We start from the raw sequence: 24,023 nt of genomic DNA, 5'->3' as shown, positions 1-24,023 counted from the left end.
AGCTCCGCCGTGTTATCTCTGGCATGCTGGAGCTCACTGACAGTTTCTCAAACTCTGCCTCAGCTGCTCGGCTGTCTGTAACCGCCATGCAGACAACACGGACGCGTGTAAATCTGCTGAACTTGTGAGTTTCGCGTCGACGGCTGTGGATGTTGCGTGTTTCTCTGGACACGAGAAGACAGACGACGCAAAGACATAATTTCTTTACTTAGGTGCGCGGTACTCGTTTATTTCAGTTGTGTGGTGACCGCTGCAGTCAGTCAGCCGGCTAGCGAAGCGTAAATGTCGTTGATCTGAGGTTTTTTACTAAAGGGAACATAGCGTTCATTTTGTCTCCGAGCCAGGATGTCATCGCCTGCAGAACTTTTTTTCTACATAGAAATGAATGGAGTCGGCGCGGCTGGCCCAGGTAGAGAATGAACTAAAACTAAAACTAACTAAAACTGCTCCTTACAAAACTTTACTCTTGACATGCACACGTGGCGTGTTTGCTTATATTATAACTATTCCTTTGGCTGTCATTATTTAATTAACAAAGTAACATTGGATGGATTTAAGATAATGTTGGCTAACGTGATAACTGGCTAGCTAAGCTAGCTCATTTAGCTGCCTAGCTAACTATATGACGAGAAACTGAACAGAAATGGCTTTAGTCATGTTTAACGTTACCTGTCAATGAGAGTTACGGGAGCGTGGTATTAGTTACGATAACTATTATAACAGTATTTACCAGAAACCTGAAACATTTGACTTGGTCGTTGAAGTCCATTTGGGAAACCGTTGCTCCGGCCGTCACGCGCGTCTTCCGCGAGGCATGCCCGGACACGCTAAACGTCGCTCGAGACGCTCGCGGACACTCCCGTCGTCGCGCGACGGGAGCCTGGGGTTCAGCGAGGCCGTCGGCGCGCGGGCGAACCCGGGGAAGTCCCCGCGCAGGCAGGTCTCGCGCCCATGCGCTTGGCACGGACGCGCAGCCTGCTCGGATGACTTGCCTGTCTAGACTGGCACGACGCCCACGGGCCGCTTGTTTCATCGATAATTATTAATGAACAGGTCGATCAGTTATTGCAAAAAAACAAAAAACCAAAAAACCCCAAACCGCTAAAACATAAATATAGGAGAATACGTCGGTTAACTTCGTGTCTTGTTTTACTCTCATTTGAAGTGCACCTCTGGGCTACTGACTCACACCCTTAGTTCATTAAACCTTTAGGTTGAGGTTTCACACACTGACATTTGAAGCCAGTCTGGTCTGTAAAGCGTGACCTCAGAGTGGTCTTTCTTAGCTGTCAGACCTTGCTGTGGTCAGCGTGTCTATTCCCAACTGCCAGTCTGTAGTGGGCCATTTAGCAAAACCACTTGTCAAACTTCTTAAATGTTCAGAGATTGTGTTTGAACTCAAGCCTCCATGATGAGTCTCTGTGGCAGCGCTGGTTCTTTGCTCCTGGGCAGGCAGCTCAGGGTGGAGTGCTGGAGGGGTGGTGCTGTCTTTCTCACTCCGTCCTTTAGAGTGAAACTGGAAACGCGAACGGAAATCCCCTTTAGTCTTGGGTATCAGTCAGACGTTCACGGGGTGAGAGTCCGGTGGGTCGGGTCCGGGAAGCGCTGTACCGGGTCGACTCACGGGGACGTGGCACGGATGTTTGTGCATAAACCCACTGACTGCTCCGAGATGGAGAATTATTTCTGGCATAATGTTCTCTCCGGAAGTGTGATCTACTCTGTTAGTTTGGCGTGGCCTGGGGACAGTGGGAATGTTTGTGCTTCCTGTAGTGTAGGAGAGAATGACTCTGACACATTTTAGACTTCCAGAAAGTTCGACCAACTGAGTACACGTGACTGATCTCAGAACAGATCACTAGTTCTCATTGGTCCTTTCAGTCATGTAACATGTCTATATATTTATCGTCATATAGACCGTATAGACATGAATCATCGAGAATTGTTTTTACAACAATTCCAGACATGTTGTGATTTCAATTTCAATCCAGTTTCAAAATGTACAAATGGAGTTTTTCTGCGTTGGTTCTCCTCCCTCACATCCTGTTCTCCCTTGTTGGTTAGAGAGCTCGGCTGGTGACCAGTGCCCCCTAAAGGACGCTCCAGAGCCATCCTCTCTGCAGGAAGCTGAGTGGTACTGGGGTGATATATCCAGGTGACAAGCAACACTCTGGAGCACTTCAAGCAGTGTTGTGACATGTTCATAACAGAATGTAAACACACTCGGTGTGCATGAGATGTTTGATTGATTAACATTCATCTGTGAGTTTCCACAGTTGCTGTTTTGTGCGAAGGCCGGTCGGCCCTGTTCTGTCCTGGTGTAAATCTCATCTCTGTTGCTGACCTAATACTGAGTGTGCCTCTGTTAGGGAGGAGGCCAACGCCAAGCTTGATGGTTTGCCTGATGGCTCTTTCCTGGTTCGTGATGCCTCCAGCAAGGCCTTTGGCCACTACACCTTAACACTCAGGTATCTACAATGCATTGCTTCTCTTTCATTCTTTGCACAGTTTCCTTTTATTTGCGTAATTCTTCTGTTGAAGCGCTTGGAGATATGTCCCTATGCACAGTTGTCCACGTTACACTGAGCAGTGAGTGGCCTGACGTGTGTCCCCGACCTCTGACCCTAACACAGGAAGGACGGCTCCAACAAGCTGATAAAGATTCTGCATCACGAAGGGCGGTTTGGCTTCTGTGAGCCGCTCACCTTCAGCTCGGCAGTGGAGCTGGTGTTGCACCATCAGTGTCACTCGCTGGTGCACTACAACCCAGCGCTGGACATCACACTGGCCTTCCCCGTGTCCCGCTACACCCAGGTGCGCCCTTGCTAAGCTAAAGGCGCACGTGTTGGGAGCAGGGCCCAACCCAGCAGGGGTCCTCAGAGCGCTGTCTTTATGTTACTCTCTTTGTTTTATTACTCTAAGTAAATCACCTCCTCATATACCTGCACTTTTGAAACCTCTACAGGCCAGAGTTCTTTTTGTTGTTGTAATGGTTTTATAGTCATCTGTGTACCTGTAGTGTTATATATATTTTAATTACTACAGTATTACAGTATGCTTTTTTCACAACACAATGGTTGACATGTTGGGCTTCCGAAGGTTAATGAGCCGTTATTGGCTTTTCTACTGATTTTAGGACGTGTCGTTGGATTTGGGCCATGTGTATAACACCTCCACAGATTATTTCCAGGTAGGTTGCACATACCGATCAGAAACACACACAGCGCTGGTCATGCGTGAGGTGCTCAGGCTTCCTTCTGCAGGGGCAGAGTGTATGTGAAGAAACTGTATGCAAACTGTAAACTCCCAGTGGAAGGTTTTGAGAATTCTTGCAGGAGAGGAGAGCTGTGTTGCACCCAGATCCATGTGTTTGGCTCTGTGCTTGCTGTGTTCAGCCAGCTTGTGCCTATGCTGTGCAGGAGAAGACCATGGGGGCCTTCATCAGGGACCAGCAACGCATGCCGGAGTTCTCGGCAGAGGAGAGAGCCCAGCTGAACGAGTAAGTCCCACAGGACCCCAAACAAAACTACTTGGTCCTAAAACACAGAGGTTCCCCATGAGCAGACCTGACCCTGCAAGATGGAGTGTGGTGTATACTGCATTACAATAGCATTACACATGGGTAGATGTGTTTTAGGAAGTGTGTGTGTGTGTGTGTGGCAGATTTTTTTTTAATTGTGATTTTAGACATTTTTCAAATGTCTCCTGTGTTTTGTACTTCACTGGGTGCAATTTGATCTGATGGCTTCTCCACTGTGTCCTCAGGGGTGTGTGTGAGGAGGAGGACGAAGGTGCGGCGTGTCTGGAGGAGGCGACCTGGTTTGTGGGGGATCTGAGCAGGGCCCAGGCCGAGGAGCTCCTGGTGGGGAAACCTTCCGGAGCATTCCTCATCCGCAGCAGTAGTATGAAGGACTGCTACGCCTGTTCTGTCGTGTGAGTATGTGTATGAGTGTGTGTGTGTGTGTGTGTGTGTGTGTGTGTGTGTGTTTGTGTGTGTGTGTGTGTGAGTATGTGTTAATGTGTGTTGTGGTTGGGTGCAGGGTGGAGCAGGAGGTCAGGCACTGTGTAATCCACCGGACAGCACGGGGTTACGGCTTCGCTGAGCCCTACGACCTGCACGGCTCCCTGAAGGACCTGGTGCGCCACTACCACCGCACCTCTCTTGTCCAGCACAACCAGGCCCTGGACGTGCGGCTGGCCTACCCCGTACGCCCACCCCAGCACACGGCACCCACTGTGCCCAGCTGAGCCTTCAGCATCATCATAATCACCCCTCTCAGGCAGCAGAAGCTGTGTGTACAAAGCCCAGATGAAGAGGTGTGTGTGTGTGTGTGTGTGTGTGTGTGTGTGTGTGTGTGTGTGTGTGTGTGTGTGTGTGTGCGCGCGCATGCGCGCTTCTGTGTGACCCCTTCTCTAGGTTCTGCCAGGGGTCACAGCCACACATCGGGGACCTTTTGAACTTTGCACTTTCCCAGAGAGACGCCACTCCAGGCCATTGGATACCTGACCATTTTACAAGTGTTTGAATCCGTTGTAGAATTGTTTACAGGCATTCTAGATGTTGTGGGCAGGATAAGACGGCAGGGTCAAAGGGCATTTGTACGACATTTTTTATACAGCTGGTGCTTACGCGTGCTTGTTCCTTTTGTAAATGTTCTTTTGCACATTGACTGTTTTGAGGGGCTGAACCCACATCACGGGCACCAGCTCACGCACAGCTGGGCTAGTTTCCCCATGCTGACTCGTGACGTCATAGTTATACGTCACTCTGGGGGGGGGGGGTTGGTTTTTGCTTGGTTTTTGCAAAGGGTGACATGAACACATCATCTCCATCTAGTTTTCTCCCTTTATTAACGTCTGTCAAAAATGGATAAACAAAGATCCTTTTTTTTTTTTTTTTTTTTTGAGTGCCATTTGTCAGAAAAATTTGAACTTTAAAAGACTTTTTAAATTTAAAACAAAGCTTTTCTCCTCCGGCACTCGAATTCAGACATGGCCTTATTTTTATTTGAGCACTGCAGCTTGACTCAGCCAAACTGTTCAGGCACATCTGACTGCTCTTAAAGGAGCCCCGTAGCAGACAGCCGGGTGAGAGTTTGGACTCGGGTGCCCGTTTCTAGGGCTGAACACTGGGCTGGATGTGAGGTCTGCTTGCTGCTCTGAGCGCTGGTCTATGCACTACGGAACAGATCTTACTGGATCCGTGCCTTTTCTGGGTTACGCTTTTTTAATCCCATTTTATGAAGATTGACGGGTAGGCGGGGCTTAAAATGTGACTTGCTGGATTTTCTTGACATCTGTTTATGTTGCCGCTCAGATACATGTACCTTTCAGTCTTTTTTTAAGAATTATGAATAAATTGGTAAAACCTTTAAAGATCCTGTGTATTATGTTGATTACGTAGTGTGGAGTTAGAGCGCCACTTTCCACGCACATGGTGGGTTCATACATTTACAACGTTTAGCAGACACTCCGCAAAATGTACAATAATGCTGTTATATTCATGGGAGATGTATGCTTCTGTACTAGGCCTGAGTCGAATACAATCACGCTAGATTATACACAAAGTCACACAAGAATGCAAATCTGTTTTTAATGTGAGAAGTAAGTGAAGGGTTTATGATGATGGATCTGCTGTACAGGCGGCGTGGGTTCACTCATCTGGATGTAGTACAGAAAGGAGAGAAGCGTTTTTTCAGCTTCAGAAGAGCCGATCGCTACCCGTCAGCCACACACTGCAGTGCGCTAAACGTGCGACACGCTGCTTAAATACAAACCATCTTTGCGCTGACTGGTTTTGCAGCTGGTGTCCTTGCACGCAGCGGTAATGTGGTTGGTACTCTGAGGGGCTGGGACAAATTCAAAGCACCACGTCGGTTAGTCGTGGTTCGGGCGAAGGCCAAGTCGACAAGAACAAAAAGGAATAACCAGCAGGCTAAGGAGTGAAATGCGAAATCGGATCAGAACTGCCAAATTCCACTCTTGTTAACTACAGACTTCACAGTGATTGTAGTGGTGGGGGCGGGAGGGATCATTTACATGAGCAGGCGGGAGGCCACGCCTGTAAATGTAAATTACACAGAAGGAGACGCTGGAGAGTGGCAGGAGGCGGGGCTGAGAGAGTGAGTGTTTTACACTCAAAATAATCAAATTTCACTGCTGGTGTTTAAGCAAAAAAAAGTTCATATCCAAGCAGCACTCACGAATGCAACATAAATCTCACCACAGCAGAGAGAGGATCAGTTTCAGTCAGGTTTGTTTCTACCAAGTATCCGTCGGTTCTAATAAAGTAGCGGTCGTAAAAACTGCAGCGTAGTACACAAAATTTCTAAGTAAACAATATGTTTCAAACAGTGCTCCATCATCACCTGCGCAAGCAAAGTGCTTCTCAAAGTGTTTGCACAGCTGATGAAAGACCTCTGTCCAAGACAGCCTGATTCTCTGGAAACCTTATACTACATAGCAATTATATGCTACCGCTACGTCTACGTCTTTAAGAGTAGTGTGTGTGTGCGTGTTTCTCCCTAGGATCTTCCACAGATATGGGTTTAATAATATGTACATGTTGCATGTGTACAGTGGGGAGGTCTGAATGGGAGCAGTGTCTGAGATGTGCAGGACTGAGCTTGTAGAAACTTCCCTTGCAGAGGACAAGGCCCAGGCAGCAGTGAAGCCCCCCCAGGACGGACCGCCGGTGTGGTCAGGCTCCGGGTCTTGCTAGATCGCTGCTGGCCATATGGCCGGTGATCAGGTTACAGGTGGATGACTGTCGTGTGGGATTAGGTGAGCGTTTGAGAGTTCTAACAGCACACCATGGATGTTCCCACGAGAACCCTCGAAGCCTTCATCTTAGATTCCCACTGTTGATTGGGCTTCGGTAAAGCCAAGAAGCTTAGGAGCTCTGTGTGTGTGTGTGTGTGTGTGTGTGTGTGTGTGTGTGTGTGTGTGTGTGTGTGTGTAAATTTAGGGTTGTTCTAGGTCAAGTCATATGAGGACATCCTGTTAGGCATCTGGTTGAGTCAGAGTGTGATTATCTCGGTGTGTGGCCGCACGCACCATTCACACACACACACACACACACACACACATACATACATACATACGCACGCACACACACAGCTACACTCTACAGCCAACTGTGATACCAATAAATTTGCAGCAACATTGTCCTACTTTTTATTGACACACACGAACACATCCAGCTCAGAGCTGTTTATGATGGCTTAAAGTGGACACAAAGAAGACAGAAACCCCCATGTGTAATAATATTACTGAGAATGACAGAAGAACTGTATGGTGAATTGTTTTTTACACAGTAATAGATAGAAAAAATGAGAAAAATCATGAAAAATAATGAATAACACACACACACACATATATATATATATATATATATATATATATATATATATATATATAAAAAAATATATCTGTATGTAGAGTATTACAATGTCTAATCGGTTTGAACTGCAGAAGGGCACATCTGTATATGGTATTCTGTGAATATGCATACCAATACATGTATACATACACGTATACATAAATACATACTAACACATGACCATACATGTGCAGAGCAGTGCAATTACTCAAACAGCAGCAACAAATGTCAAGAATAAAGTGACAGTGTCAGTTGTGGTGCAGACAGTTCCTGTGTTCCTTGTGTTATGTTTATAGTGTGGGTTCAGCTACAGGAAGGTGTCAGTCTGGTTTAGTAGTTTGACCGTCTGGGGGTAGAACCTGCTCTGGAATCTGGATGTCCAGGACTAAACGGTCCTGTAGCATTTACCTGACAGTTGGAGGACGAACAGTTTGTGTTGGGGATGACACTTACTGCCTCCAGTCCTGTAACCCTGTGACTGGTCCAACAATCCTGCCATTAATCCAGTAACCCCGGGATCAGTCCAGCGCCCCCTCGATCAGTTCGGCGACTCCAGGGATCAGTCCAGTTACCCTGAGATTAGGAGGGTCGAGATGGAAGGAGGCCCAGCAGTAGCATGCAGCTGCTCTTTGTCATCGCTGGTTTTTCATGACTTCATGACTATGTGTTTATTGATCTGTGCTTAACTGGAATAAGCAGGAAGATTCGTTAAGCAGTATTTACATTTATGGCATTTAACAGATTCTCCTCTCCAGAGCAACTTACAAAAAACGCTTTTGTTGTCTACTCAAAAAGTACCCCTAGCTAGCTCAAATAGGGTAGAGTCTGAAAAAGCCCATAAACCGAAACACAGCCAGAAAAGGGTCAGTGCTAACCTGAATTGAGAGATACGATACAATGCTATACAAGACAATTTAAATGCTCTTACAAGGCAGTTCAAGTCCACATGTGAAATCTTAAAATTGTACTCAGTCATAATTGTAAGTCACTTTGGAAAAAAGCATCAGCTAAATGCCATAAATGTAAATGTTAATGTAAAAGTACTTGATGAGAGGCACTTATGTTAAGTGTTACATTTAAATGCTTTTCAAAGAGATTAGTCTTCAGTCAGTGTTTGAAAACAGTGAGGGACTCTTGTTCACACAGCCAGTGGAAGTTCAATCCACCAACTGGTTGCCAAGACAGAGAATATTACATAATTCAATATAAAATATTGGATTCCACTACTAAAGTGTAACCTGTTTAATTATAGCGTTTAGTGCCTTACTCCCGCTCAGCCACGAGAAGGCGCTGTGGAGCAGCATAGCATAACCGATAGGGTGAATGGAACTAAACAGCTATAAACGAAAAATAAAAATAGTTTCTCACCCCTTGGCCAGGATCTGCCTTTACTTCTGGAAACTAGTCGTATGTGTTAAAAATAGCAATGAAATTAAAACATTCCATTAAAATAGCAATGAAAACGTACCAGTATATTTCGGGTTTTGGGCAGTAGGACACAAACATCTCTGCTACTGAGTGCTGACGGACCGCTAGAAAAGCAGAAATCCTAGAGTCTATAACTAATGACCACAACTAGCTACACATCTATATAAATCCATGTCCAGGCACTCTGGACAGCAGAGTTCCTTGCAGTCTTCAAACGCAGACTGGAGACCCGTCTATGTGTGGAATATTGGCCTACTGTACTGTATTCTATGAGGACATGACAAAGCACTTTGGTAAGTCGCTCTGGATAAGAGCGTCTGATAAATTTCTTTTATGTAAATGTAAATCTTCTCAGGGTGGGCGCTAGTGCTCAGGGTTCGACTGTTTGGGTCTAGTGCACCCCGGAGGGCTGACACAAGAGAAGTCGATTGAAATACGGAAGTTTCTGTTTCAGCGGTCGTGTTGCTGAGCCATAGCTAAATTTCGCGAACAATCACTTGGTAAGCGTTTCACTTGTCTGTCTATCATAGAAAAGCCACACACAACCTTACAACATTGTCGGAAGTGGAATGTTTCTTACATGTGTAAGATTCAGCGTATAGTTTAGTTGGCAAGAAAACTTGTCCTCCGGTTGCATGTCGTTGATACCCCACCTGCAGCCTGCACGTTCACCGGGAGCATGCTCGTGCTTGGCCGCCGTGGTCACGGTGCTCTGTTTAAATGCGACGCCGGAGCTCTTGAACTCCCGGAGATGTTGATAACTGAGCCGTGCTGGTTGTCTGCCTGTTTTTATCTCCTGCTCAGTGCAGCCACGCGTTGTGGATCCCCTGACGGTCCGATGATGCTCGCTCGCTGAGAGCTGCGGATGGGATCCGTTTCTGGCCGTTTGATCTGCATCCTTTTAGAGCGTGAAGGCCGGGTAATGCTCTCGCGGAAACCCCGCGCGCAGTCCACTTAGAGCCGCCGTTACTATGTCGACCGCCTGTGCGCCTCGCTCTCCGCCGGTCTTCGCGGCGCTACCGGGCTCCAGTGACGTCGCTGGGGCAACGGTGTCCGGTCAGACGGCGGACAGAGCTCTGTATACCTCCGAGCGGCACGCGCGCCTCTTGCTGACCCAGATGAACAAGATGCGACTCCGGTCGGATTTCTGTGACGTCCGGCTGCTGGTAGGTGGGCGAGCGTTTCAGGTCCACCGGCTCGTGTTAGCCGCGAGCGGACCCTACTTCGCCGCACTCTTTTCTGGAGCGATGAGCGAGGCGCACGAAGAAGAAGTGCACCTGGCCGGGGTGGAGGCAGAAGTGTTTGAAGTACTGCTGGAGTTCGTATACACAGGTACGTGATACGCACGTACAGTGCAGGACAGTCATCTGAAAAGTCACCATGTTTTTGAGGCAGAATATATACAGACACACAGTTTGTATGTAAAGAGATCAGTGCAACATTCGTAGTTAGCTCTGTGTAATAAACATTTCATAACGCTGTCACATTTCGTAAAATCCACAAACTGTTTAGCCATTTAGCAATGTTCTTCATCTTCTCTGTGGACCGTGCCATCAGGCTCTATCGACGTGAATGTGGAGAATGTTCAAGAGCTGATGGTGGCTGCTGACATGCTGCAGCTCTCTGAGGTGGTGGCCATTTGTGGTGAGTTCCTGCGAGGCCAGATGGAGCCTTCCAACTGCGTGGGCATCTACCAGTTCCTGGAGCAGATCGGCTTTGTTGACTTGATGGAGTTTACGGAGAACTACATCCAGGTTCACTTCTTAGAGGTGAGTAACAGACTAGTGTGTATCTTTTAACAGCTCTAGGGTATGTACAAGGGTTATGAATCCCCTTAAACTCCTGGTCATATCTTTAACTGGGAATCAGGTCTGTGGGGATGTGAACACACCTAATCCTTTGATTGTACCTTTAACCGGGCATCAGGTGTGTGGAGGGGAGGAGTTCTCCAACCTGTCTAAGGAGCAGCTGGTGCGGTTGCTGCGCAGTGAGGAGCTGAGGGTGGAGGATGAGTACCAGGTGTTCACCGCCGCCATGGACTGGCTGCTGCACGACGTCTCGCGCAGGAAGAAGCATGTGGTGGAGGTGCTGGAGCCCGTGCGTTTCCTCCTGCTCTCCCCACAGAGACTCTTCAAGTTCATCGAGGGTGAGTGGGTGGAGCCTCTAGCTCACGCATCACTAGTCTCCAAAAGTCGGTGGTGTTCGTGGCAGTAATTCTATGCTAATTCAAGTTAGACTGTATTCATGCAATATGTTTATCAAATGTAACAGCATCTTTAAAAGAAATTGTATTTGTCTAATTGGAATTACACATAAAATCAACCTATTTTGAAATAAATAACAAAAGATTAATTAATAGATTTACAGATTTACAGTGTAATTTATGAGGCTAAATAAGTCCGCAGTCAAATTTTTTTCCCACAGGCTGTTAGCCAATTGGCATTTGGCCTTTGTTAATTCCACAGTGTAACTCAAACTGAATTTAGGGTTTATTGAGTGTGACCAGACTACTGGCGACAGGCTAGACTACATTGTCTTTGAACCCTGACTGCAACCTCCCAGGTGTTTCTGACTTCAGCCTGCGGGTGGCACTGCAGAGCCTGCTGAAGGAGTACACAGAGGTCAGCAAGTCCCCCAAAGAAAACAAGACACTGAGCATGCTCCAGCCAGCCAAGACCAGGCCACGGAGAAAAGCCCGCAAATACCTCTATGCGATCGGTAGACCATTACTACTTAGAGAGAGAGAGAGAGAGAGTGTGAGTGAGTGTGCATGCATGTCAGAGTAAAATTGTATGATTAGTACTGTCAAAATAATTAGTTCCTGCATTCTCTCTTTCTCTCTCTATCCCTCTCTCCCTCCCTCCCTCCCTCTCTCAGGAGGGTACACTCGGCTGCAGGGCGGACGCTGGAGCGACAGCAGGGCACTGAGCTGTGTAGAGCGCTTTGACTCCTTTAGCCAGTACTGGACCACCGTCTCCTCCCTGCATCAGGCTCGCAGTGGTCTGGGGGTGACAATCCTAGAAGGCATGATCTACGTGGTGGGAGGTGTGTGTGTGTGTGTGTGTGTGTGTGTGTGTGTGTGTGTGTGTGTGTGTGTGTGTGTGTGTGTGCGTGCGTGCGTTTCCATTTTGACCGGTTCTGTGTGGTACAGGCGAGAAAGACTCCATGATCTTTGACTGCACAGAACGTTACGACCCAGTGACCAAGCAGTGGGCATCAGTGGCCTCGCTCACCTACCCACGCTGCGGCCTCGGAGTGTGTCCCTGCCATGGAGCTCTCTATGCTCTTGGTACACACGCGCGTGCACACACACACACACACGAACACAGTGAGAAACACATGCACACACAGTCATGGACACAAAAACAGAGGAGCATGTACACGCACACACACACACACACATATAATATACAGATATATATTTATATATGTGTGTATATATATGACTATTAGAAATTATGTATTTATATGTACATATAAAAAATACATGTTACTTTATATATATATATATATATATATATATATATATATATATATATATATATATATATATATATATATATATATATATATATGGGGAGAGAGAGAGAGACATTGTTCTTTATTACTTCAGGCGGCTGGATTGGTTCGGAAATTGGGAAGACCATGGAGCGCTACGATCCGGCAGAGAATAAGTGGGAGGTGATTGGGAGCATGCCAGTCCCGCGCTACTACTTTGGCTGCTGTGAGCTACAAGGTACGAGATGAACCGACCTTTATCGGCCAAAAGGGGCACCAGTCAGCTGTCTGTTTTCCCTATGCGAGCGGTATTATAGCAGTGTTTCTCAGTGCCAGCCTTGGACAACCCCGTGCTCTGTAGTTCCCAAAGTGTTGATTTTGAACAGGCGGTATCTCGTAGGTTATTGTGGGAATAAATGACTCAGCCCTCTAGTGGCAGTTTGGGTAATGTTTTGCTTAAATGTTATGAATATGACATTAATAGTGGACTGGTAAGAGAGTGAACGGTTCGTTTAGTTTAGTTTTGTTTTTTAAGGTCTCATCTATGTGATCGGGGGCATCAGCGATGAAGGGGTGGAGCTACGCTCGGCTGAAGTCTATGACCCGATCAGCCGTCGCTGGACTGCCCTGCCCGTCATGGCTACCCGCCGGGCGTACGTGGGCGTCACATGCCTGAATAACTGCATCTACGCCGTGGGAGGGTGGAATGAGGCGCTGGGCTCCCTGGACACTGTGGAGAAATACTGCCCAGAGGAGGTGGGGCCCGTCTGATCGTGACCAATCATTTATTTGCCGTTTTGTGAGCGATTCCTGCTGATGGATATTTCTGGAAGTATAGATGTTTTGCACTCTGGGGTGTTGTGGACAGTACTCGTCTGTGAACTTGCAGACCTTCTTCTTTCGCGCGCTCCTATCAGATGGAACTGACGCGTGTATCTCGCTCTCGTCCCCCCCAGGAAAAGTGGGTGGATGTGGCGTCCATGACGGTGCCTCGCGCTGGCGTTTCCGTGGCGGCGGTCAACGGGCTGCTCTATGCCGTTGGCGGGCGGACCTCTAGCCGGGACTTCTCGGCACCGGTCACAGTGGACTCAGTGGAAATTTTCGACCCGCACCAGGACACTTGGACCGAAGTGGGAAACATGATCACCAGCCGCTGTGACGGGGGCGTGGCCGTGCTCTGACGGACACCCGCTCAGCTGCTGCCTGTGCCCAGCGTAACACTTCCCTGTGTGGCATCACACAACTGTGGCAATCAAAATGAGAAGAAAAATCTGTCACATAATGTTTGACATATTGTAGTAATATTTGTACATGGCGCTTCTAGATGTTGGCTAAGGTAGATGAAGACACTGACAGGTCTGTGTCGATAATTGCCGTTTTAGCCGGACGGTTGAAACGAACCTCGCCTGACGTCGGAGTTCTGTCGCTAGGATACAAGACCCGAGCCGCTCAAACACGAGAGCGGCTGGTGGGCTGGTCGCGCGCTAGCCACGAGGGAGTGGAGCTCGCGAGTTCCAGCGCGCCACCGGCCTCGCCAAGTCACGAGACTCCGTCTGTCGCGTGTGCTCGGCGGGCGCGTGACTTGGAGCGGCTCGTGCCTTTTTAAAAGGGGAAGTTTGCGTGCACCAAAAAAAAAAAGCAAAAAAAAAAGAAGCTCAAGACGTGGTGAAAAGGCTCCGTGAGACGCTGAATTTACAACCGTTTTACTGCATGCTGAGCACCGGACCGGAGAAGCCCGCTTCCCTCCAGGGCTGGTGTTCCATGTGGACTGGCCTGGGGTGTGCTCTTCACTGGCATCATGCTTTTGACGTGCCGACTGTCGTCTCTACGCGTTTCTTGCCGACTACACTATTAAACCCATCTAGCACTGACACGGTCATGAAGGTAACTGCAGCTCGTCTGTAGCTCTCAAATGGTCTTTCCCACGCGAAACCACACGTCTGCAATTTTTAAAATCATCTCATTCCCTTGATATGAACAATGGAAGTAATTCAAACGCATCATCAGAAACATGGATTTCTTTACAAAGCCACATTGTCAATCTGAGGCCGCATTTACTTATTTTGTAAACGAGTCCGAAAGTATTACATCTACTTTTAAAACACTCTTCACATTAGTTTATTTTTTAGAACACCATTAAGAATTTTCACGTACAGCATATGTCCAAATGCACCAGTTCGGTCGAGTTGAACAGAAAGTCACTGGCTTCATATACACCGTTTCTGGCAGTGGTTTATTCTGTTTCAGTAGAATTTGAAGAGTGAATTTTCTGTCTCAGAGTGTGTTCATTTTTCATTAAATGAATCTGTTTACTGTATTAGTCGGCTCTGCAGGTCAACATGCTGTGTCACTGGTACATGGGAGCAGCCTGATAGACTCGTAACCTTCTGCTCCATTTCCAACACCAGCAAGAGCTTCCAGGAGTCAGCAGCTCTGAGATATGATCCACTCTGGCTGATCACGCAGAGTCCCGTGCTCTCGTAGGTGAGCGAACAGGGTCCGAGTGCAGGCTGCCACTGGCCAAACGAGGCAGGAGTTGCACCTGGTGGTGTGGAGAGAAGCTCTGCAGACCCACGAGTCCAATTTCACACTCACAAGGAATAAGGCTCGTCACTCTGAAGCGGCTAAAAAAAAAAATTACATCTGTGCAAGTCATGGTTTGTGGTCTTATTTTTATTACCCTCACCAGGTACATGTAAAAAGTCAGTTTAAAAATAAAATCAAAGTCAAACACTTAAGACATTGAGCCACTAACATTTATTTAGTTTGTATCAAGGACGCATCTCCTTCAATGCAGAATAATTAATAAGAGAAATTAAACACACCCCCTGGACAAGTTTGTCCAAAATAAACTGGAATTGTTCTAAGACGACTAAGGCAAAGGAGTATGGAATGGGATCAATGGATCAAGCCCCCCCAAAAGACCAACAAAGACTGGGGTGGTGTCAGTATTTCTGTGGATATCAATACTGTGACACTCAACATTACAAGATAAATTAATGGACAGTTGTTTTAGACATTCATTAAGCTAAACCAGTCTTCCTCCTTAAAAATGTTACTTCAGATTCAAGTAGTGGCCTTGTGTGCTTGATTTGAAACGGTGAGATGAAAAATGATTTCTCCAGCAGTTGTTTCTGAGCCAGTGAGACTCGTGCAAGCTGAGGTCACACAGCACTTCCCACTACAGCTGTTCTGACCAGGCTACACCTGTTTTGTGTGTCCCTTCATCTTCAGCTATAAATAACAGGAGCATCACCTTTAAATACAACACAAGCACACTTAAGACCCACCGTCTCAACGCAGACATTATTCTAGTCACGCTAGTAATCAGCTAAAGCAAAAGTATTTGGTTTTAAATATCCACTTCCATGTGTTGTTTCGTTTGCATTTGCCAAAATGAGCACACAGACGTAAACAATTCTGAATTCCTTGGCTGAGATCTGCCGTGTATGAAAGTACAAAGCTGCCACAGCCTGAGGTGTCCAGCAGAAAGGCCAGCGGGGCTCGCTCTCAATGCGGCATGATCTCAGCCGGGCGTGCACATGGCCCATTTCAATTGGGAACCGCAACGTGGTCAGACAGCGATTCCTCTAAAACTCAGATCCTAGTGGTAGTTTCCACCCACATAAACAGAGTCAGAATACAGAGCTGAGAGCCTGTCAGAATAAAAACTGTCCTCAGGTTACCTAGTCAACCGCCTCAAGTCACTCCAAGCCAATACATCATCAGCTAGCCCTTCCTTAAAGAGCTGGACACGCCAAGCAGACTGGGAAGATCCCACATCTTTTGCCTTCCTGGCCACACGGGTTGGTTGTGGAAGGGGAGGATGTAGGGGGTGTACACTACTGCTACACAGTTCAGATCCAAACCAAAGTTTCCACATGGCGGAAAGCTTAGAAATGAGCCCGAAACCAGCAGGCGGTCTAGAACACATCCATCAGGGCTCCAGAGCTGAAGTCCTATGAATGCTGGACCTGCACTTTAGTCTAGGACAAGCCCAGACTAGATCTCGCCAGCAGAGTGCAGCCTGCAGTTAAAATTTGAGCCGCCAAACTGCACGGATAGCACCCACACAGAGAGCCTGTTTGCATTCTGACTCATGTCATATGTACAATCAAATTTAAGGGATGCTTTAGAAGTTAAAAAAGGACCATCATGGTCCCGCGACTGTACGTTTGACATGCGATCTTCGTTTAGAACTGATCAGGACTCCTTGTGTCCCCCTGCAGGACATGGCCACGGATTCACTTAGAGGTGATGGATTCTACAAGCTCATTGTGAGAACTGGAAATGCGAGATATAAAAGCACTCTGCACTGATCAAATGATCACCATTTCCTTCTGTAAACTGTGCATACACTATTCCTGATTCCTAATCAATACGCAACAGCGTTAAGTTACAGAAAAAACACACGCTTATTAGAACAGTGTAAACAATATAAGCCAGAAATATTCTACAGTCTCACTAGACACCAAGCTTACAATAAAAAGCTGGAGTTTCACGCGATTACAGAGGAACAGTTTGATGGACCCAACACGTCTGGTTATTTCGACTCAGCAGTTGCTTACGAATGAAGCATGTGGTAAGTATGAGCTCAGGCCTCAGCGAGGCACAGACAGACCATCCTCTGAGCGGGTCTCTCTGTCCTCGAAGGTGCACGAGCTGCAGCTCGCAAAGACGCTGCATTAGGGAGATGCAGGATGCACGTGGGAATTAGATACAAGTAAATTAGGGAGAAATTTGGGGTGGGGTGGGGGTGAGGGACTCCAAAACAAAAGCCTGTCTGTCGTAGGAAACGGGTCGCGTCAACAACACGGGGTGTGAAATTTAAACAGCAACCTTGAGCTCAGGTCATCATATCTGCATAAAGAGGCAGTTGAGCGTGGAAAATCGGACTGTCTGGAGTGTCTAAGAGGGAGAATGCCAAGTTTAGAAAGCTGCCTCATCCCACTACAGTTACACATTAAATATTTTTTTTTTTGTACTGGAGGTCCATCAAAAGCCAAGAGAAACAATAATGGGGTAAACAAACAATAATGGGGTAAACAAAGTTAACAGAGTTGCACGTTAATGGCTGTTCTTGTGCCTAAACCTGCTTTAATAATGATGTGCAGGTTTGTTTGTTTTTTAAATCCTGCACGCTATTCCATCACCTTTAAATACTGGAATTTTTTTGCAAGAAAAACAAACAGGAGAGGAGGTGGAGTCTTCAGGGATTTGTTCTTTAGGGTGGAGGCAGCAGTCCAGGTGGATGCTGGGTGGAGTGGAATGTTCCAGTCTGGAAGGGGGCCGCCGGACCTTGGTCTGGATGGCCAGAGCGGTGGGGGTCACACCTTCTTAGCCTCTTTGACCTTCTGGATTTCCTGTTTGTGCGAGAGGAAACGGATCATTCCAGAGTGCACGGTGAAGCTCAAAGGAGACGAAGACTCGCTCAGCTCTTGCTGGCAGACGTACTGAAGGTCCCGACTGCGGGACGACTAGTCATTAGGGTTATTCCTAACAGTAAGGCGAGAGCTTTTCTTCATGGTTAAGGCTCATCCAGGAATAACAACTGACTGCCTCCTGGAGGGTTTTAAACCCCTTTCCTCTGTGGCCGTTTAGACCTCAAACCCTGCTGGACACTGCTGTAATGTCCATGGCTGACCACATCAAAGGTGTTATGGTGAAGTGTGAGGGGTGAGGGTCTCACTGGTAGAAGAGCTCCTTTTAATGCCTCATATGCTTCTTCCAGGTGGTCGTTGATGATGACGACATCAAACAGACCCGGCTCTCTGCCTGCAAGACAGACCCTTACCATCAGTTTTAAAATACACAGATTCAGTACAGTCACGCCCATCAAACATTGAGACATTTTTTTTCTTGGTGAAAATCAAATCCCAGCAAAGACTGTTAACATACAAGAGGCATGTACTGATAAAACAGGCAAAGTGACAATCACACTTATGCAAAGCTGCAGGTGTACTCGGAACGTTGAAGCTGAGCATTTTAAAACTCACTGATCTCCATGTCCACACGTGCGGCCTGCAGGCGCTTCTGTACATTTTCCTCACACTCCGTTTTCCTCTCCCTTAATCTCTTCTCCTACAAGAAAGTCAAAGAGTTGGGGGTGAGGTAGCTGTGGCGTGCGTGATCATAGCAAATGCTAAACGAGGCACCGCACAAGAAAAGAAAACAGTTAAAACAGAATAACGCCATAAGACCTTCTGAATCAACTTCTGTATAAAGGGGAAAAAAAAGACTGCCACATGATCAAACAGAGAAGGTGGGAAGCTCAAACAGGAACACTGAGAAGGTCGAGGCCTGGCCTACTAGCACGTCCATAGATGGGGGCTGGATGGAGATGTAGATGGGGTTGAGTCCTGTCCTCTTGATGCTCTTCACACCTTGCATGTCGACGTCCAAAATGCAGATCAGGTTCTGGCCTTGGACCTCCTGCACTGCAGCTTTACTAGCGAACGCACAGAGATAACGTCGCTGGTGAGCGCACACAGATGACATCACTGCCCTGCCAGACGTGTTCACTAGCAGCTGTTCACTGCCATTCTGGACACATATATGGTTGCCATAGAAACAGAATCCTGTTCCCCCCCCCCCAGAGCATCATGTAATTTGGCAAGATGACAAATTTAGAAGAGCTGCAACAAAGTCACCATGGAAAATCATGTTTTTCAAATGGCCAGTATAACAAAGACCAGTATGTAAATGGGCGGTAAACCTGAACAAATCCGTCAACTAATTGTTAAGACTCAGATGTGTGTAGTGACTCACTGGTGTGGATAACGCGTCACACTTACATAGGACACATCAACAATAAACAACACAACAATAAGCGAGAAAGTCTGCGAGTACCTTGTTCCATACATGTTCCCCGAGAATTCCGCACTCTCGATAAACTCCCCGTTGTCGATGCTTGCCTGCATTACCTCTCGGCTCACGTAATGGTAGTCTGGAGCAGGAAAAGTGTGGCAAAGGAAACACGGCACATGGTGGGGATTAGTACCCTGCTTTATACTGGGTGGGGATTAGTACCCTGCTGTGTTCACACTAGTGATGGTCAGACTGGTGAGAGGACACTATAGTCTGGACCTTTTCCATCCTGCTCCCCTGGACGAGGTTTCCGCGTCGTATCTGTGGGGAAGGGAAGTGCGTGTCAAACACAGGATGGCGTCAGGGATCACTCGCTCGCTCGCACGCAGCAGCAACCATGCAGTCTTCACAGATCCCCGCGTTACCGCTACACCCAAACACGGGTAATGCATGGAAACGTGAAACAGGAACATTTTCAAAATAAAAGGCCATGCCTGCAGCGCAGTTTAGCTTTAAGAGCGGCTGGGTCAATCACACTTACGGGACACGCTGAAGCCAAACACCCCGTCGAACTCCTGGAGAAGCTGCTTCAGAAGGCTGCTCTTCCCCGCACCCGAGGGTCCGCTCAGCACCACGGGCCTTGGTCCTGCCATTGCTACAGAGAGGAAGGGAGGCAGAGAAGTTGAGAGTATGGGGGGGGGGGAGAGAGAAAGTGGGGGAGAGGTGGAAACAGAGGAGAGAGAGAGCGAGCAGAGGGAGAACACGCTGATACGGTCACGCACAATCTGACCAAACTGAAAATAAAAACAAATCCAAAATGTGGGTACATCCCAGAGAAAAGGTAAAAACACAGTGCTAAGTCCCTCAAACCTCCACACTACATCACTATCAGCTTCACCTTATACCCCACTGTAGCACCATCACCCATTACTCCCTACTACACCACCTTCACACACTGCACTACACCAAAACCAGATACAGAACAAGCCTAAATAAATTCTCCAAACACAGAAGATCCCTTATGAGTGCTTTACAAACCACAAAACCTCTTCCCTTGCCAGTCAACGCCCCACACCTCAGCTTGTTAGCGGCTCAGCTCGTTAGGGCTGTTTGTGTAGGAGTGCCCTGCTCGAAGTCCCCACAGGCACTCACGGAAGAGACTCCTCTGCTGCCAATTTAGGGACCATTCAAAACAGCCCGTGATTCACATTACCAGAAGTGCTCGACACACTGCAGAGGACAGGGTGCACATCACTGTGGTCTGGCTTTGGGCCCATGCACAATAATACTTAATACTGTAGTGATTATTTAAATTAGTGATTTAAATGAGTGATTAATTTCTGCAGCATACCATTGCTACAAGACTTTTTTTTTTTTAAATGGCTTCAACTTAACATTACCTTTTGTACAAGCAGTCTAATCTATGGATGGTTAAAAAAATGTATACGATGTATTTGTTTATAGACCACTAAAAACAGCAACAATTTGCTACAATTATACATTTTTAAAAACCATAACTTGAAAAGATTAGGGGGAAAAAATTTTTTTTTAAAAATCACTTGAAAAGTTCTCGACTTCAGCGATGTAAATTCATTGGTTATCGGGTAATCAGTACAAAAAAAAACAAACAAAAAAAAAAAAACTTCCTGACATGGACGACTTAAAAGAGAAATGGGTGATTACAGTAGTAAGGCGCTATATAAATGCAAATAATAATAATAATAATAAATTATTATTATTATTATTATTAACAACAACAATAGTACATCTCTGAAGCAGCCTGGGTTGATAGAAACTTGAAATCAGTACGCAATAGGGAATTGCCCAGGAAACAGAACCTGGATTTTCCCTCAAACATGGGTTCTGTAAAAATGAGGCATCTTCATTAGCTTTCAGTTCTCCATTGCTAACACTGAAATACTACACATCACTCTTATTTATTACGATAAACATGGAGATGATAATGACAACCCCAGCTGTCTCACATATTACACAGCTCAAAGAACATAAAATCAGTCAGAAAAAAAGCACACAAAGGCCAGCAACTTCTTTGTACCTACCTTGAACAACCTGTTTGTGAGAGAGGTGAGGCAAAACAGACAGTGCTGATCTGTAGTGTGAACTCCAGGATGAGTGCGTGTGTGTGTAAGCGTGGCAGTACAGAAGGAAACAGACAGACAGATATAGAGCACAGATAACTCTGGACTATGAATGTAGAGGAAACATGGAACTACACTGCCACCCTGCTGGACTGGCATGTGACTCTCACACACACACACAAATTAATATATACACCACCTGAATTTAACTAAGCAAATAGGTAAGCGCCTCCCATTGGATAATTACTGCATGTGATTGTTTCAGTTATTTAAACCTAACTGATGCAGTGAGTAGCTTCTCATTTGTTAAACAACCATGTGGAAAGACATCCTTTGGTCATGGAAAAGATCTTAATTTGTTTCAGAAGGGTCAAATTATTGGCATGCATCAAGCAGAGAAGATCTAAGGAGACTGCTGAAACTACTAAAATAAGGTTAAGAACTGTCCAACACGTTATTAAAAAGTGGAAGGACTGTGGGGAAACATCTTCAAGGAAGGAATGTGGTGGGAAAAAATCTTGAATGATCGTGATCGGCGGTCACTTAAACGTGTGGTGAAATCAAATCGTAGAAAAACAACAGTAGAACTCAGGGATATGTTTAATAGTGAAAGTAAGAGCATCTCCACACGCACAATGTGAAGGGAACTCAAGGGATTGGGGCTAAACAGCTGTGTAGTCTTAAGAAAACCACTTGTCAGTGAGGCTAACTGGCAAAAACGGCTTCAATTTGCTAGGGAGCGTAAAGATTAGACTCTGGAGCAATGGAAGAAGGTCATGTGGTCTGATGAGTCCAGATGTGCCCATCACTCTGGAACAAGGTAAATCTGGGTAAGAAGAGAGGCGGCTCAAGTGATGCACCCATCATTCCTAGTGCCTACTGTACAAGCCTAGAGGGGCAGTGCTATGACCTGGGGTTGCTGCAGTTGGTCAGGTCAGCCGACTACCTGAATATACCGAACAACCAGGTTATTCCATCAATGGATTTTTTCTTCCCTCATAGCATGGGCATATTCCAAGATGACAATGCCAGGATTCATGGGGCTCAAATTGTGAAAGAGTGGTTCAGGGACCATGAGAAGTCATTTTCACACATGGATTGGCCACAAGAGTCCAGACCTGACCCCCATTGAGAATCTTTGGGATGTGCTGGAGAAGACTTTGCACAGTGGTCCAAATCTCCCATCGCCAATACAAGATCTTGGGGGAACATTTAATGCAACTCTGGACAGAAATAAATGTTTTGACATTGCAGAAGCTTGTGGAAATGATTCCACTGCCAATGCGTACCATAATCAAAGCTAAAGGCGGTCCAACGAAATATTAGAGTGAGACCTTTTTTTGGCCAGGCAGTGTGTGTAGTTCAGCTCAGTCGAGAAGCAACAGTGAGCCCTGGTTAATCCCCACTGCTGCACAGCATTACAGTGCAAGATCACTCAGCTAAAGCGCTGATGAGGCACTGGGAGTGTACTGGGCATGGGTGGCCTACTTTCTGCAACACAGCCTGGCTCTGCTGTCTTGCTTCATGGACTTTGCTTCATTGATGGGAGCGCACAGTTTACGTTTATGTAAATCACTTCTGAAAAGTCCAGTGTGCAGGTGTGAGCTGTTGTAACGTAAAACACCAATGTTGGGTAACACACATGAAATAGCGGACGCTCCAGTTTACTGGTTCCAAAGCAAAACATAAGGCAAAGTCAGCAAGCTTGGGAGCAAAACACTGCCTTTCACAGAAAAGTCTGTAGAATTAAAAATTCTCTTAATAAAAATAAACTAAAACGTTTGCCCTCACATCGACTACCACATTCAGGCCCCTGGAGCTAGTGTGCGTGACCCCAGCTGTATGGCCAGGCTAAGACTCAGCGCGGTTTTTAGGAGTGCCTGCTTTGAAACGCCGACTTCTGCGCACGCAGATGTCCGTGACAGCCGCGTGTAAACGGTGATGGTTAAACCCCCGACACGAGCTCAACCTCACCCTCGGGCTTCTGAAAGTGTCGCTGGTACAATAACACTATAATATAGCAGGTTACTCTACTATTACACTGTTGCGATATACATGCTTATACACCCAAGAATCTCTGCAGCGGTGACGCAAACAGGCAGCTCCTCGCGCTAGTACAAGTCCTTATGCACGTCGGGGAGAAGCACGGCTTGGCCAGAGCGCGCGCATGCAGAGATATGCATGATTATGAAGAACGACGGATGCAATAAAACAGCGAGACTGAAATCTCCTCTACAACGGCGTTAACGCGACTCAGGCATTAAAGCGCTACTACTAGTCCCACATCAACGGACAGAAGTGCTGTCGCATGCACACTTACACGAGCTGCATCTTTAAAATCCCGGGCCAAGTGATGTGAATCTCTGGACGCTGTTTAGAAAACGCGCTCGTTTTCCTCGAGCTTACCTGAGAAAAACCTGGAGAACAGCCTGACGCACATGAGAGTAAACTGCGCTCCAGCGCAGGGGCAGGGCGCCTTCCGCCAGCCGCTCTGACACGGATCACTGTTGTCGGTCTCGGGGCCAGCACCGTGGGCCGAGCGCCGTGACTTAAGTGAGACTCCACAGCACATTCATGCGCGTCAACACTGCGCACGATCTTGGCATGGATCTGTAGCCCATGCGCATTTATGAGCAAAGTAACTTTAGAATTAGTAACGCGCTGAAGAAACAAGGCAGAACCCACTCTTCGTTTTGTGTTTACACATAACACTCTACACAAATAAGGTTTCGTGGTAATAAAACACCTCGGGCTGCAGACACGATAAACACGTGCAAATTCTACACAGCTAGACACGGAAAAGCGAAGTC

General features: G+C 46.8%; 3 protein-coding genes across 12 annotated transcripts; 2 read left to right on the top strand and 1 right to left on the bottom strand.

The window, feature by feature from the left end:
- On the top strand, window positions 1–5,376 carry pik3r3a (phosphoinositide-3-kinase, regulatory subunit 3a (gamma)). 3 transcript variants are annotated; one of them, XM_081695178.1, is made up of 8 exons: window positions 1–409; window positions 2,065–2,155; window positions 2,370–2,468; window positions 2,634–2,814; window positions 3,137–3,190; window positions 3,396–3,499; window positions 3,766–3,933; window positions 4,041–5,376. In XM_081695178.1, exons 1-8 carry the CDS (start codon window positions 346–348, stop codon window positions 4,246–4,248), a joined length of 969 nt encoding a protein of 322 aa, XP_081551304.1. In that variant the 5' UTR covers window positions 1–345; the 3' UTR covers window positions 4,249–5,376. The 3 variants fall into 3 exon arrangements, with proteins under 3 accessions (XP_081551304.1, XP_081551305.1, XP_081551306.1); XM_081695179.1 differs by having other exon boundaries at window positions 2–409; window positions 3,420–3,499; XM_081695180.1 differs by lacking the exon at window positions 3,137–3,190 and having other exon boundaries at window positions 2–409; window positions 3,420–3,499.
- Window positions 5,377–9,235: 3,859 nt separating this feature from the next.
- On the top strand, window positions 9,236–15,045 carry ipp (intracisternal A particle-promoted polypeptide). 7 transcript variants are annotated; one of them, XM_035519873.2, is made up of 10 exons: window positions 9,236–9,309; window positions 9,614–10,141; window positions 10,367–10,578; window positions 10,736–10,955; window positions 11,372–11,527; window positions 11,687–11,854; window positions 11,961–12,098; window positions 12,423–12,545; window positions 12,843–13,063; window positions 13,264–14,624. In XM_035519873.2, the coding sequence occupies exons 2-10, from the start codon at window positions 9,781–9,783 to the stop codon at window positions 13,486–13,488; spliced, it is 1,824 nt and encodes a 607-aa protein (XP_035375766.2). In that variant the 5' UTR covers window positions 9,236–9,309; window positions 9,614–9,780; the 3' UTR covers window positions 13,489–14,624. The 7 variants fall into 7 exon arrangements, 5 of the variants coding, with proteins under 5 accessions (XP_035375766.2, XP_035375768.2, XP_081581580.1 ...); XM_035519875.2 differs by having other exon boundaries at window positions 9,237–9,309; window positions 9,619–10,141; XR_014126798.1 differs by adding an exon at window positions 14,716–15,045 and having other exon boundaries at window positions 9,298–10,141; window positions 13,264–14,191.
- Window positions 15,046–23,786, bottom strand: guk1a (guanylate kinase 1a). Of its 2 annotated transcripts, none has more exons than XM_027025698.3 (8): window positions 23,620–23,786; window positions 19,656–19,769; window positions 19,394–19,435; window positions 19,157–19,253; window positions 18,617–18,755; window positions 18,304–18,388; window positions 17,997–18,082; window positions 15,046–17,670 (listed from the first exon to the last, which is right to left on the bottom strand). In XM_027025698.3, exons 1-8 carry the CDS (start codon window positions 23,783–23,785, stop codon window positions 17,635–17,637), a joined length of 765 nt encoding a protein of 254 aa, XP_026881499.2. In that variant the 5' UTR covers window position 23,786; the 3' UTR covers window positions 15,046–17,634. The 2 variants fall into 2 exon arrangements, with proteins under 2 accessions (XP_026881499.2, XP_081581581.1); XM_081725455.1 differs by lacking the exon at window positions 23,620–23,786 and adding an exon at window positions 21,175–23,595.
- Window positions 23,787–24,023: the final 237 nt, after the last annotated feature.

The sequence above is a fragment of the Electrophorus electricus genome, chromosome 13 (assembly GCF_041902795.1).
Source record: "Electrophorus electricus isolate QZ-2024a chromosome 13, ASM4190279v1, whole genome shotgun sequence".
Classification (NCBI taxonomy): domain Eukaryota; kingdom Metazoa; phylum Chordata; class Actinopteri; order Gymnotiformes; family Gymnotidae; genus Electrophorus; species Electrophorus electricus.
Note: the sequence above shows the minus strand (reverse complement) of the source record. Positions and strands in the feature narration are given on the sequence as shown.

Excerpts from the sequence above, each read along its gene's own strand:
- pik3r3a (XM_081695178.1), top strand. The coding sequence starts at position 346 with ATGTCATCGCCTGCAGAACTTTTTTTCTACATAGAAATGAATGGAGTC. Across the intron at positions 2,156-2,369 it reads TACTGGGGTGATATATCCAG|GGAGGAGGCCAACGCCAAGC; the intron begins GTGACAAGCAAC and ends TGCCTCTGTTAG. Across the intron at positions 3,934-4,040 it reads TGCTACGCCTGTTCTGTCGT|GGTGGAGCAGGAGGTCAGGC; the intron begins GTGAGTATGTGT and ends GGTTGGGTGCAG.
- ipp (XM_035519873.2), top strand. The coding sequence starts at position 9,781 with ATGTCGACCGCCTGTGCGCCTCGCTCTCCGCCGGTCTTCGCGGCGCTA. Across the intron at positions 10,956-11,371 it reads ACTCTTCAAGTTCATCGAGG|GTGTTTCTGACTTCAGCCTG; the intron begins GTGAGTGGGTGG and ends GCAACCTCCCAG. Across the intron at positions 11,528-11,686 it reads CAAATACCTCTATGCGATCG|GAGGGTACACTCGGCTGCAG; the intron begins GTAGACCATTAC and ends TCCCTCTCTCAG.
- guk1a (XM_027025698.3), bottom strand. The coding sequence starts at position 23,785 with ATGTGCTGTGGAGTCTCACTTAAGTCACGGCGCTCGGCCCACGGTGCT. Across the intron at positions 19,436-19,655 it reads GTTTGGCTTCAGCGTGTCCC|ATACGACGCGGAAACCTCGT; the intron begins GTAAGTGTGATT and ends CCTTCCCCACAG. Across the intron at positions 17,671-17,996 it reads TAAAAGGAGCTCTTCTACCA|GAAATCCAGAAGGTCAAAGA; the intron begins GTGAGACCCTCA and ends TCGCACAAACAG.